At 36.6% G+C, this 12,748-nt stretch overlaps 2 protein-coding genes across 6 annotated transcripts; both read left to right on the top strand.

Moving 5' to 3' along the window:
• The first annotated feature begins 339 nt into the window (after positions 1 to 339).
• Positions 340 to 5,501, top strand: LOC110412060 (selenoprotein O). Of its 2 annotated transcripts, XM_089782952.1 has the most exons (9): positions 340 to 456; positions 489 to 744; positions 1,067 to 1,176; positions 2,161 to 2,217; positions 2,305 to 2,604; positions 2,723 to 2,970; positions 3,811 to 4,117; positions 4,203 to 4,476; positions 4,739 to 5,501. In XM_089782952.1, exons 1-9 carry the CDS (start codon positions 353 to 355, stop codon positions 4,991 to 4,993), a joined length of 1,911 nt encoding a protein of 636 aa, XP_089639078.1. In that variant the 5' UTR covers positions 340 to 352; the 3' UTR covers positions 4,994 to 5,501. The 2 variants fall into 2 exon arrangements, with proteins under 2 accessions (XP_089639078.1, XP_021278155.2); XM_021422480.2 differs by having other exon boundaries at positions 384 to 744.
• A 161-nt stretch (positions 5,502 to 5,662) lies between these two features.
• Positions 5,663 to 7,823, top strand: LIP2 (lipoyltransferase 2). 4 transcript variants are annotated; one of them, XM_021422484.1, is made up of 2 exons: positions 5,663 to 6,086; positions 7,024 to 7,823. In XM_021422484.1, the coding sequence occupies exon 2, from the start codon at positions 7,027 to 7,029 to the stop codon at positions 7,732 to 7,734; it is 708 nt and encodes a 235-aa protein (XP_021278159.1). In that variant the 5' UTR covers positions 5,663 to 6,086; positions 7,024 to 7,026; the 3' UTR covers positions 7,735 to 7,823. The 4 variants fall into 4 exon arrangements, with proteins under 4 accessions (XP_021278159.1, XP_021278158.1, XP_021278157.1 ...); XM_021422483.1 differs by having other exon boundaries at positions 5,663 to 6,081; XM_021422482.1 differs by having other exon boundaries at positions 5,663 to 6,077.
• The last annotated feature ends 4,925 nt before the right edge of the window (positions 7,824 to 12,748 follow it).

The raw sequence follows: 12,748 nt of genomic DNA on the forward strand, positions 1-12,748 counted from the left end.
CACAGTGCAGACTTGAATCACACGAACCCCAATGTTTCAATGAATATACTAAACCCATAGTAAGTAAAGCCCAAATTTAGTAGGCTCAAGTGATCCAATATGATAAATTGAAAAATAAAATAAAATCGTGCAAATTCAATAAAGTTTAAGTGAATAATTTTGAAAAGAAGCATGGGGTTCCCAACTGAGGGGATTGTTTTGTTGTTGGGTTGGGTCAACTTAGAAACATGTGGTCAGTTGTATGTGAGATGCTTTGGTCACGTATTGGACCGACTAACCAACCGCCCTCTCTCTAACCTTTTCTAACCCCTGACCATAATTTTTATTTTATCAAAAAAAGAAAAAGGAAAAAATGATATTTCATTTCTCTCCGATATCACCGCTCCTCTCACTCGCTTCTTCCTCTTTCACTTCTCTTTGCCTCCGCGCCTTCCTTCGCTCTTCCCCTAAATTCCCTTCAAGCCCTCCCCTTTTCCTCAAACCCGCCTCTCCCTTGCATGCCACCTCTCCACCGGCGGCAGCCTTCGCATGGACTCGCCTTCACCCGACCCCCCTTCTTCCCTCTCCGTCGACTCTATAGCCGAGGGTTTGAAAAATCAAAGCTTAACAGAGCGAGATAATGATAATATCAACAACAAAATTAAAAACAAAAATGTCAAATTAGGCCTTGAAGATCTGAATTGGGACCATTCCTTCGTTAGAGAGCTCCCTGGTGACCCTAGAAGTGATTCAATACCACGTCAGGTTATTTTTCTAACTTCATTTTATTTTCTTTTGCACGTTTTAATTTTATGCTATTTTTCTTGATTTAATAGGAAATTATTGGAAGTATATTGTTTTTTAAAATAAGGAGATTTTTCCTGTATTTTTTTCCTGTATTTTATTAAAATTAAACTACTAGTTAAAATCGCAAATTTGTTAATGGTTTTAGTTCATAAGAATGGAAAAAGGAAAAAAAAATGGATCTTTATCTAGTGATTAAAGAGCGAGAAATGACAAGGTTGAATCTTTGATTTGTATAATTTGAAATAAGCTTTTTTTAAAGATTTTTATGATGATTTTGCAGGTTTTACACGCCTGTTATACGAAAGTTTTGCCATCAGCTGAAGTAGAGAATCCAAAGCTTGTTGCCTGGTCAGACTCAGTGGCTGATTTGCTTGATTTGAATCCTAAAGAGTAAGCATTGCATTACACTGTGATTTTAAAAAGCATGAGCGAATGAATGTTGATGGGCATCTAAGCAATCTTTATTTAGCGTTATTATGTATATTGTGGGTGCAGGATTAGAAGTAGTGAGTGAAATGTTAGTTTCAATTTCCCTAGCTGAAATGTTACTTCCTAGAAAAAACATGCGGGCATTTGCTTCCATGTGTACTCCTTGGGTTTCTGATATACTGTTGTTAAGATCTTCCATGTGAGAACTTGAAATGTCTTTGGAATATACATTTCCTGAGTATCATGGAAACTGTCAGAGATTTTTCTATTTTCAAATTTTCACCATGCCTTAAACTCTTTTCGTTATTGATGTTGGATATTCTTGGAATGTTCAACTTCTAGCATTTGATTGAAAACTAAAAAGAAGGGGAAAGGTGGGGGGGGGGGGGGGGGGGGCATTATTTGTATAGCTATGATGATCATATGGCAATATTCTGATTTACAAGGATGTCTTTTTAACTTGCCATGTCTACATTTGTTTGTGCTTTGATATTTATCTGTAAAAATGCTGAAATGCATGTTTTCTTTTAAGGCTTGTTTCATGCATGGGATGATGTCTTATTTCATGCTATATTTGTCATTTTATTTTATCTAGTCTCTGATAGAAGAATTTGAGAGTTAGTTGGATTAATCAACCTATACGATATGCACACTCCTATATGGTTAGGAGTAAGTAAAATAAATTGAAGTCTTCTCGTTATGCGTGCACCAAAACAAGGTAAATGAAGACAATTTACTCATAATTTTGTCCTCTCCTATTCTATCTATTAACCTATTGACTAAACATAACCTTAATTTATAGGATTAAGTCATTTCCTATATTCTTGAAATTTTCATTTTTCAAGCCTTGGTCTTGATTGTTATTTACTGCCTTTTTCTGTATCCCTTTGTATTGCTTCATGTTATCCTAGGGATTAACCATATAGCTCTTCACTGGAGCTGCAGATTTGAAAGACCAGATTTTCCCCTTAAATTTTCTGGGGCTTCTCCTTTGGCTGGAGCGTAAGTATTTGTCACAAAGCTTTTATTACCATCAGCTTATTTCTTAGTTATGCTCCTGCTGGTCCTCATTGATATTCCCTTTGACAGGGTGCCATATGCTCAATGCTATGGTGGGCATCAATTTGGAATGTGGGCTGGTCAGCTGGGTGACGGCCGTGCAATTACTCTTGGGGAGATTCTAAATTCTAAGTTAGAAAGGTGGGAATTGCAGCTTAAAGGAGCTGGGAAGACCCCATACAGTCGATTTGCAGATGGGCTTGCAGTCTTGCGAAGTAGCATCCGCGAATTTCTTTGCAGTGAAGCAATGCATTTTCTAGGAATCCCAACTACACGTGCCCTTTGTCTTGTGACTACTGGAAAATTTGTAACTCGAGACATGTTCTATGAGTATGTTCACTGGGTTTTGATTTAGATAATGACTGGCTAAGTGGACATTTCCTGCATACTACTTGATAAATATGTGGGGTGTATTTTCAACTATAATTCTTTTAACCTTCTAATGCAGTGGCAATCCAAAGGAAGAACCTGGTGCAGTTGTTTGCAGAGTTGCCCAGTCCTTCCTGCGGTTTGGTTCATTCCAGATACATGCTTCTAGGGGAGAAGAGGACCTTGGCATTGTTCGTGGTTTGGCGGACTATGCCATCAGACATCACTTCCCTCATATCGAGAACATAAGTAAAAGTGAGAGCTTGTCTTTTAGCACAGGTGATGATGATCATTCAGTTGTGGATTTGACTTCAAACAAGTATGCAGGTAAATATATAGGATTCATTACCACACGTGGTATAGATGATGGTAAACTTGATGAGCTATATGAAAGTAGTTTAGGCAAAATTAGGGTGGATAGATGAAAAATTAGTTTGTGGGTCTAGTAGGTCTCCTTTCTTTCTTTGTGGTTCTGCATTCTGTCAACTACTGTCTTTTGTGGATTTCTTTTTACTTCTCTAATGACCATGAAACATGATTTCGTATTGCCGTTGGCTGTAAGCTTTGTCACATTCAAAAATTGTAGGGCTATTCCAAGTTTTCTGTCTATAGAGTTTGTGTAGAGCACAATGGCTGATCCCACATACTGGAAGAAGGCCTGAACTGTTGTTGCATAGTGCTCACTTGTGTATCTAGGTGAATGACACGTGCTCCTTTCTCTAGTGTTATGACCTAATGGTTTTGACTTGTTGGTTGGGAAGCAATTGAGACAGGCTAGCTTTACTCTGCTGGGTTCCAACTTTACAATTGGGTCAAGAAGGAAACATTTTACATTTTTAGTCTTGATTTATGTTCACAAATTTATACTTCCTTGTGACTGGCTCAATGATACATAGAGAGTTGAATTTGTCTGTGGTATGCAGGACATGAGTGCTTCCCTGCACCCCTTAATGCAATGTTGACAACTAGTTTTGCCTTGTGTATGCTTTGAGTGTGGTGCAGGACATGAGTCGATCCCCCTTGTACCCCTTAATGCAATGTTGACAACTAGTTATGTCTTGTGTATGCCTTGAGTGCAGTTTGTCCATATTGAACGCAATGTAGTAAAATTTGATGATTTAAGTGGTAATAATTCTAATTTTTTACTTCTCTTTTGGTTCATATCAGCATGGATAGTGGAGGTTGGTGAGCGGACTGCTTCTTTGGTTGCAAGATGGCAGGGAGTTGGCTTTACTCATGGTGTTCTGAACACTGACAACATGAGCATTTTGGGTCTCACCATTGATTATGGTCCATTTGGATTTTTGGATGCTTTTGACCCAAGTTACACACCAAATACTACAGATCTTCCTGGGAGAAGATACTGTTTTGCAAATCAGCCTGATATTGGCTTATGGAATATTGCACAATTTGCCTCAACTTTGATGGCTGCACATTTGATAAATGATAAAGAAGCAAACTATGCTATGGAAAGGTATGTCTAATTTTGAGTTCTCGCTTCGTTGTAATAATGCTAAAAATCTTCTGTTATAGACCACTTATACATTATCTTGTTGCAGGTATGGGACAAAATTTATGGATGATTACCAAGCTATAATGAGCCAAAAGCTTGGCCTCCAAAAATACAATAAACAGCTTGTCAATAGACTTCTTAATAATTTGGCTGTTGATAAAGTGGATTACACGAATTTCTTTCGGTCACTTTCCAATATCAAAGCAGATCCTGGTATTCCAGAAGATGAGTTATTGGTGCCACTGAAGGCTGTTCTGCTAGATATTGGCAAGGAACGCAAGGAGGCATGGGTCAGTTGGGTTCAATCCTATATACAAGAGGTACAATAGTATTTTGGTCACATGAATATATACACACTGAGATGTGTGTGTGAATTACTATCCTATAATCTGGTGTTGAAGTTTTTAAACTCCAAAAATGGGTTTATAGGGTTGCCATATGCCTATTTGGTAATTATGCTAGTTTATTAGTTTCTGTTATTGTAGCCAAACTGGTGTTGATAAGTAAACAAAGTTGTGTTCCTCATTTTCCAATTTGTTATAGCAACTGCAGAAAATCTGACAAGATATCTTTTTTCTGCAGCTTGTTGCCAGTGGCATCTCAGACGAGGAGAGGAAAACTTCAATGAACTCAGTGAACCCTAAATATGTTCTCAGGAACTATCTTTGTCAGAGTGCTATTGATGCAGCTGAACTTGGTGACTTTGGAGAGGTGCGAAGGCTGCTAAAAGTAATGGAGCGGCCATATGATGAGCAACCGGGAATGGAAAAATACGCACGCTTGCCTCCAGCATGGGCTTATCGGCCTGGTGTTTGCATGCTGTCTTGTTCTTCATGAGTTCATTAGTTGGCCATGTTACACAAACTTAGAAATACCAAAAAAAGGAAGAGTGCACCTTTGTATATAATAGTGGAAAAGTTTTTTATTTAGCTTTTCCTCCCCTTATGCAATAAAGTGTAGTAATGCTTGTATCCCAGTGGGGACAGCATGCACTTCACTCTGTAATGCGTATCTATGCTATAGCCATGGCATCAGCTTCTTGTATCTGTTGCCCATTTGATGTAATGGTATACTAGAGAAAAAAAGAAAAAAAAAAACCTACCAGGAAACCTTGACGCTCAAAGTGGGAGGCTCCATTTACCCCCTCGTGGTTCTTTTCCATCTTAATCATTGTCACATTTGACTATCCTAGCTTTTGGACTGGACTGCATAAATTGAAATTATATTCTCAGCGGAGTGCCTATGCGATCACTCTACTGGGTGAAGGCAGGAAGGTTCCTATTTATATGCTTAAGGGATCAAGGATATTTTATTACGTATAATTGATTTTCATTTTTTACTTAAATCTTGATATTTTTATTTCGATTTATTTTCATTTATAAATTCAAGACTATCTCTATCTCTCTTATTGATGTGGCATCCTGATGTCTAGACAATGGTAATCTTTGTAAATTAATATTATTATATTTTCAGTAGTGTGTTTACAAATTTAAATCTTGGATTTGGATCTAGCTCCTCTCCTCTCCTCTCCTCTCCAGTCCATATATCAGATCTTGACACGTTGGCTATTACAAAGTCAAAGCGCTCAAATTGACGATCTAGCAGAGCAGAGAGGCGAGGTGCATCACCCAGCGATAGACAGACATACAGACAAATATAAAAATAAAACGAACACTGTGAAGACTGGAGGAATCGTCTCTTGTTATATGTGTCTAAAATTGATAATAACTCTTGATTCCGCACCCTTTTGGATTCTCTTGATTTTAATTAATGCATGAAAGCTCAACCATTGGTTTTATATGATGACAAATGTCAAGATCCGGAAACAGAGTGGCCTCTTCCGTCCGTGTGAGAGCGTCATTGCAGAGGCTTAAATCATCTCCCTCAGAGTTTTGATAACTGTGCTTTGCAAATATAGGAGGTAGGTAAGGTTTGTTCTTTTTAATTTTTTGGCTGCTTCTCATTTGATTTCGTCATTTCTTGCGTTATAGTGTAAAACACTAATTCTTCTCCCCAATTCTTGATACCCACATTCAGTTTTGCTGAAACTTGTACAAGTGTATGAGAAAATGCTTCAATGAGTTGTCAAGTAAGAGCAAATCTGAATTTCTGGGCATAGTTTTCTTCTTCTTCATTTGATGGGTTTGCTAATGAATTGAAAGGTGTTTGAATGTTACTTCCATAACCTCCTAAAAGTTCCATTTTTGTTAATGGCAAACGTAAATTGAGACGCTCTATGGTCGTAATATTAAAGCTTACTACTCTCTTTTGTTTGTGGCAAGTTTCTTTGCAGTTGAAACACTTGTCATATGCAACTTGACATAACTCTTTTCATTTCCAAACTAGCTTTGGGAGGGGAGGGAAGGGGTGTTCTGTTTCCGCCTTAATGCTCTACTTTCTTAAACATGTTGCTCTATTCAATTCTTTCCTACAAGCCTTTACCTCCCTAGACTATGTTTTAGATGTGCTAAGCGTCTAATCATTGTTCTCTTACTTTTACCCGAAATTGCTGCGACCTGCACAACGATGATTTCATTCTGACTTTCATCTTTGTTTTTGTTTTGTTCAATCACATCAAATTGCTCCTTCGAACTTCAGATGCCCTAAAGCATCTGTTAATTTATCTTGACTATGGTCATTTCAATGCTCCTATTGTTTTCTAATTGCCTAAAATATTTGTTCCATTGGGCTGTTTTACAAATTAAACAATAACTTAAATGTTGCATATGAAGAATTGCCTTTGCTCTCCCTTTTGGGATCAGATGGTGCCAGTAGTAGTTTTTTATTCTGTACTGGATAGTTCGATGTGTCACAATAGTTGAAATGATGAATCAAGGAAACGTGGTTAATCATGTCGCATTCTACAGGGAATGAGAAGTCCACGGAATCTTGAGGTGTGGAAGATGGGCGTTGTCAACTACTTGGATGCACTTAAGCTGCAGGAGAAGCTGGTATCTTATAGAAAAATTTGTAAGATTCCAGATACTCTCCTGTCCCTGCAACATCCTCCAACATATACCCTTGGCAAACGGAGAACTGATCACAATTTGTTAATACCTGTGTCTGAATTGAAACAAATAGGAGCTGAACTTCATTATACACAAAGGGGAGGAGACATTACATTTCATGGTCCTCGTCAAGCCATCTTATACCCTGTTATTTCTCTTCGGGAAATTGGGCTTGGTGCTAGGAATTATGTAGAGAAACTAGAGTTAACTATGATTGAATTAGCATCCTTGTATGGTGTGAAAGCTTGTGCTGGACAAAAGGGTGAGACAGGGGTTTGGGTTGGAGACAGAAAGATTGGTGCAATTGGTGTCCGGATATCGTATGGAGTAACCTCTCATGGGTTGGCATTCAACATTGATCCTGACTTGAAGTATTTTAAACATATTGTACCTTGCGGGATTGGAGATAAAGAAGTTACATCTTTGAGAAGGGAGACAGGTGCTGTGCTTCCTGCTGAAGAAGTAATTCGTGAGCAGTTAATTTCTTGTTTTGCAAGACTTTTTGGTTATAGTAGTATCACATGGAAGGAGAGTCCCTTGATATTGTCCGATAATGAAGAAATTGAGTGAGTTGTAACTTATAGTACGTGAAATGATTTCACTATGTAACCTCTGATTAATATATTCATGGGAGAAAGTTAATCAAAATTGTTGGTTTTCAAGTATATGATGTTTTTTAGTTTTTAAGTTTTTAGGTTGTAAGCTGTAAATTCAATTTATCATTGGATTTATCTATATTAAACTTATATTAAAAAAGGAATCAGATTAGTTAAAAATTGAAGTAGTTAAAGCAAGGCTTATTTGTTTATTATGAATTAGAATTTTGTACTTGCAACTATGTCATGTGATAACTCCCTTCGAAATCAAATCCATCGGATTAGAACTCATGGAATGGAACCTAAGCTTATATGCAACTAGTGTTTGATCCAGGTTGTTTCACTCCAGAAAATCATATTGCCCACATGAATGAAACACTGCTCAAGTAAATTTGGTACCATTTGACCAACATAAGAGTGTGGGTTAACTCGAAAGCCTATACTGTCACGTCTACTCGGGTTCTGACAAATGAACGTGGTTCTTCCAATCTATTCACATGTTCTTACTTTTCATAGGGATCCTTCAACTACAACTCTTGGGAGTCCTTTTGACCAGATCTTATAGTAATGGCTTTCGTATTCTATCACCATGACCATTCCTAAGGAGATGGGACTGGAATGTTTATGTTAACTGTCTTTCTCTCTATTTTATTTGATTGCTGACTAATCAGTGATGGGGCATCATATAGGTTTTTTTTTTTTGGGGGGGGTGGGGAGAATGGGGTGGGTGTGGTGTGTGGAGGAAACCTGCCAAAGTTAGAAAAGAAAAAGATCTTTTCAACATGCTTTTAGTTTGTTAATAATGTCTGGCAGCTGTGTGCTTTAAATTGTTACCAAGTTGAAACCATGTTCCTGCTAAACTTAATCAAGGAAAAAGATTACTTATATGTGTGAGAAAAGTCACTGATGAGTAAAGATGTAGATCCTTAGTAGAACCCCAAATCCCAGATGGTAAAACTAGAAGAGTAAACAGGGCATTTTCCTAGAAGATAACTGTTTGCAGAAAGCAGGATTACCCAGCTAGCTTTGGCTGTTTTTGTTACACTTAATAGAGATACAAAAAAATGATTCCTAATTTAATAAACAGGGTAGGGCAGACAAATGATGCAACTGATTTGGTCTCATGTGATAGGTCACAGGACACATGTTATCTAATATTTGAGTATTCCAGAAGAGTCAGAGAAATGTACTACTCAATTCAGTATCACATGATGAGCTGCTTCCAAGATCCAACCCATTAAACAACAAAGAAAATGAACAAGAATTATAAGATATCTAATCAAGAAGATGTTACTGAAGGTCAGTCAAATTTGTGCTTCTATAAAATTCTTATGTATTATTAGTGGAAATCCCAACATGCACTTTATGATTATTTTACAGCCTTACTGACCTACTTTGCTGTCATTAATTTTCTCTTATCCAAATTAATGTTTGGTTATAACTGTGTTGCTAATGATTTTGTGCTTATGAGTATCTTTCCTTCAGTTATTTCAGAACCTGATTGTAACTAGGTTCCATCTACCTTTCGAAACCAGACAAGGTAAATATGTCATAACCCTGGTTAAATAGCTATGGTATTCAATTTAGTCTAAAGACATGATACCTAGCCAGGATAGGAATATTCAACTTCAAAACAGGTTTTAATTAGGAAAGGCGTAGTTTTCTAGTTATATATCTATATCTACATCTATGTGTATATGTTACACTTGTGTATAAGACTTTAGAAGAACCAACATGTAACACATGCACGGTCACCTTTCCTGAAGATACCTATGAATGTCTTAGCGTCGAAGTCATCTCTGTTACATTTCTTCTCCAACTGAACAACAATATGAAATCCATTCATAGAGCTTTGTTTGCTGCTTTTGCCTTACTACTCTTTCACTTACTCATCTGTTCTCCACTGTCCCTCCACTGTTGGAGCAACACTCATTCAAGAGTTAGAAATCAACCGAGGAGATTGCTAGGTTCTTTTGCTTCTATTTCTGCGAATCTAAACAAGTTGAGTAGAGCCATTCAAGACCCAAAGAAAGCTGTGGAGACAAGTTTAAGGAAAGCACCGCCGAGTGCTTCAAATCCCACCCAAAACAGGTAACTCCAGTGTTATGTCAAGAGATTTAAGGAAGAACGAGAAATCAAGTCTCAATTCTCTTTCAACAGTTTTGCAGTTTGCTTAAATTTACCTTTTGATAGGTAGGAAAGTTGGATCTTGGAATTTTTTTCTTGCTCTGTATCCATAAATTATTCAATATTTATTTCTTTTTCCTGCAAGTCCTGTTTTGCAGTAGATTTAGAGGTGAGATGTAACTGTATTTACAGAACCCTGTCCCTGTAAATAAAACATCAGAACGAAATAGTATAGTTTGTTTCAGAAGATCACCAGTTTTGTGCTAATGGTTTATGTGTTTTTGTTTTTCTTGTTTTTCCACTGCTACTTTTGGCCTAAGTAATTTAATTTCTTTTTGCAGTGAAACTTTATGCCGAAATTGCAAGATGTAATTTGTACCATCTTTACTCTTGTTCTTCCTAGTTTCTTTACATGTGACGAACAAAACCAGATTGGTGCTCTTATATTCCTTTTTGTTTAGGTTTGTAGGTAACATGATCCATGAGGCAGATAATGTAAACACAACTACACGTGTTACCTTCCAAATAACAATAATGCTGCTAAAGGTCCTTTTAGGTAGAGAATAAAACCTTTACAGCCTAAAGGGTATGTGGACTCTCCCTCTCTCTCTCTCTCACAGACACACAACAGTGTCTTTCCAGTTCAATGTTCCCTTCCCCAGTGTTCAATTTCCTCATCTAGTATCGTAAGTATCCTCTCAGCTGTGATTTATTGTTTCTCCCTGTCCCAAACTTCCAATGTCAGCTTTCTGTCAGTACTTGATTCAAAGAAATGATTGCTTTATGATCAGATATATATGTTTTCCATCTTCGTTTATGGTGGAGGTGTCCTGCACTAGGAATTGTTCTGTTTCGCCAGGTTCGGTCCCAAGGGGGAAAATAGTTTTGCTTTCTAGTTTAAAGAGAAAGGGCTAGGCTGTATAAGACCCCTACCCATACCTGCCCATTCTATGCATAAGATATTTGACTGAAGTGTAGGCACATTCTGATATAGCTAAACTTCTTCCTGAGTTCATAATGAGAAATTACAGCTCAAGTAGAATAACTACAGAATATATTAGAAACATATGCCATTGAATATATTTTGATTTGACCAGTGATAAAGTCAAACTCTACTACATTGAAGTTTCATCTAATCGAAAGGTCGCATCCCAGGACTTAAGGCATTATTAATCTGATTAATAATCACTTTTCTGTAGACACAATTCTCATGTCATAGAATAAATAAAAATTCAAAAAAAAACGAAAAAAAGGCATACAGCGAAATACTTTCTCCTCGATATTAAGCAGGAACCACTAAGCATTATGTTCAACTTGAGAAAAGCGCACTAGAAAGGGACATTGCTAAGTACAGCAACACCATTTAGACATTGGTTATGATACTTTTTAAGTCACGTGAAGGAATGTTCTTTCTTCTAGTTACCATAAAAGCAATTAAGATGAATCAGTTAAAATGAACAGAATTATTTGGTGGAGAGTGGAGACTTGTATAACTGCAAAACATGGCAATATTTCATCTAATATACTAAAACAATGATAAAAGTATTCTTAGAGGTGGAAAAAGCCTTGGAGTCATCTTCCTTCCTCAGGTGAATATCAAAACGGGAAAGTTTGGAAGCTCTTATGATTGACCAATTTGTATGGAGAGTGTCCTAATTATTTTTTTTCAACAGTCTTTGAACCTTGCAACCATTGTAGCATAGCCTACTCTTCAGTTTGTTCTGTGAAGTAATTGCTTTGCAGTAGGAGTAATAGATGATAGCAGCTTTGGTGTGATAAAAATTTTAGATATCTTTCTTAATGGAGTGCAAAGTACTTGGCTTCAGACAGGCTATACATTTTTTTTCCCAAACAGAGCACGTAGCCAAAAGCTGAAATGCTGCAACTGCTCCACACTGTAAGGCGCTTTAATTGGAGTTTATAGTGAGCTCATCTTATAGTGCATATGGTTATGAGAAACTTCAGTGTTGTGTTTTGGTTCTATGGGCATAGCAAATGTAGATACTTGATTTTGGTTAATAAGTATTCTCTAAAGAATAATTTTAAAGCATAATATTGTATAAGGAATAATGTGAATAACCATTACAAGTGAAGCACTACTTCATACAGAATAACTAAATCAAGTGAAGTAATACTTCACGTAGAATAATTAGAACAAATGAAATACTATTTCACGTAGAACAACTAGAATAAGTGTAGCACTATTCCATGTGGAACAACTAATAATATTAGGATAACTACTTCACACGGATAGCTGTGAAAGCAACTCAGAGTAAGTAACATGATTTATAGGTTATTTTCATCTTGGGATGTTCTTGAGAGTTTGGCTTGGTGGCTCAGATATGGAATGATTAACAGACCTAAGATTATGATATCCCCTGATTATTGTTTCTCTTTGTCAACTTTCTTTTATTGATTAAGTTGTTAACCTAGAGTCCTAAATTATTTACAAGTCTCTGTCGAGTTTCTTATAAAAATATCTCTCACAATTAATTTACTATATGTCTATGCAAATTATATTGAAGAAAGATTTATTAAGTTTGTGCTTTAATCCTGGTTACGTATAGCTTATAAGTGTATATCTACCTTATATCAAATCAAATCACCTAATCAACTAAGTGTATTGGATCATAGGTTATTATATTAAAGGTCTACCTAAATCTCTTTCGTCAAGGTTTAGCCTAGGCTTCCAATTCAATCTTATTGGTGGCTAGTAAGCTAGAAACATTAAGAATAAAATAAAATAAATAACTTAAATCTATCAAACATAAGTAAAAGAGAGATAAATAATTCAGACTACATACTGAGTTCAATCATAATCTTAGATAAAAAGTTTAGTTCCTCATGAAGTCACACATTAT

The sequence above is a fragment of the Theobroma umbraticum genome, unplaced genomic scaffold (genome assembly GCF_002168275.2).
Source record: "Theobroma umbraticum cultivar Fairchild unplaced genomic scaffold, ASM216827v3 scaffold_95.0, whole genome shotgun sequence".
In the NCBI taxonomy this organism is placed as follows: domain Eukaryota; kingdom Viridiplantae; phylum Streptophyta; class Magnoliopsida; order Malvales; family Malvaceae; genus Theobroma; species Theobroma umbraticum.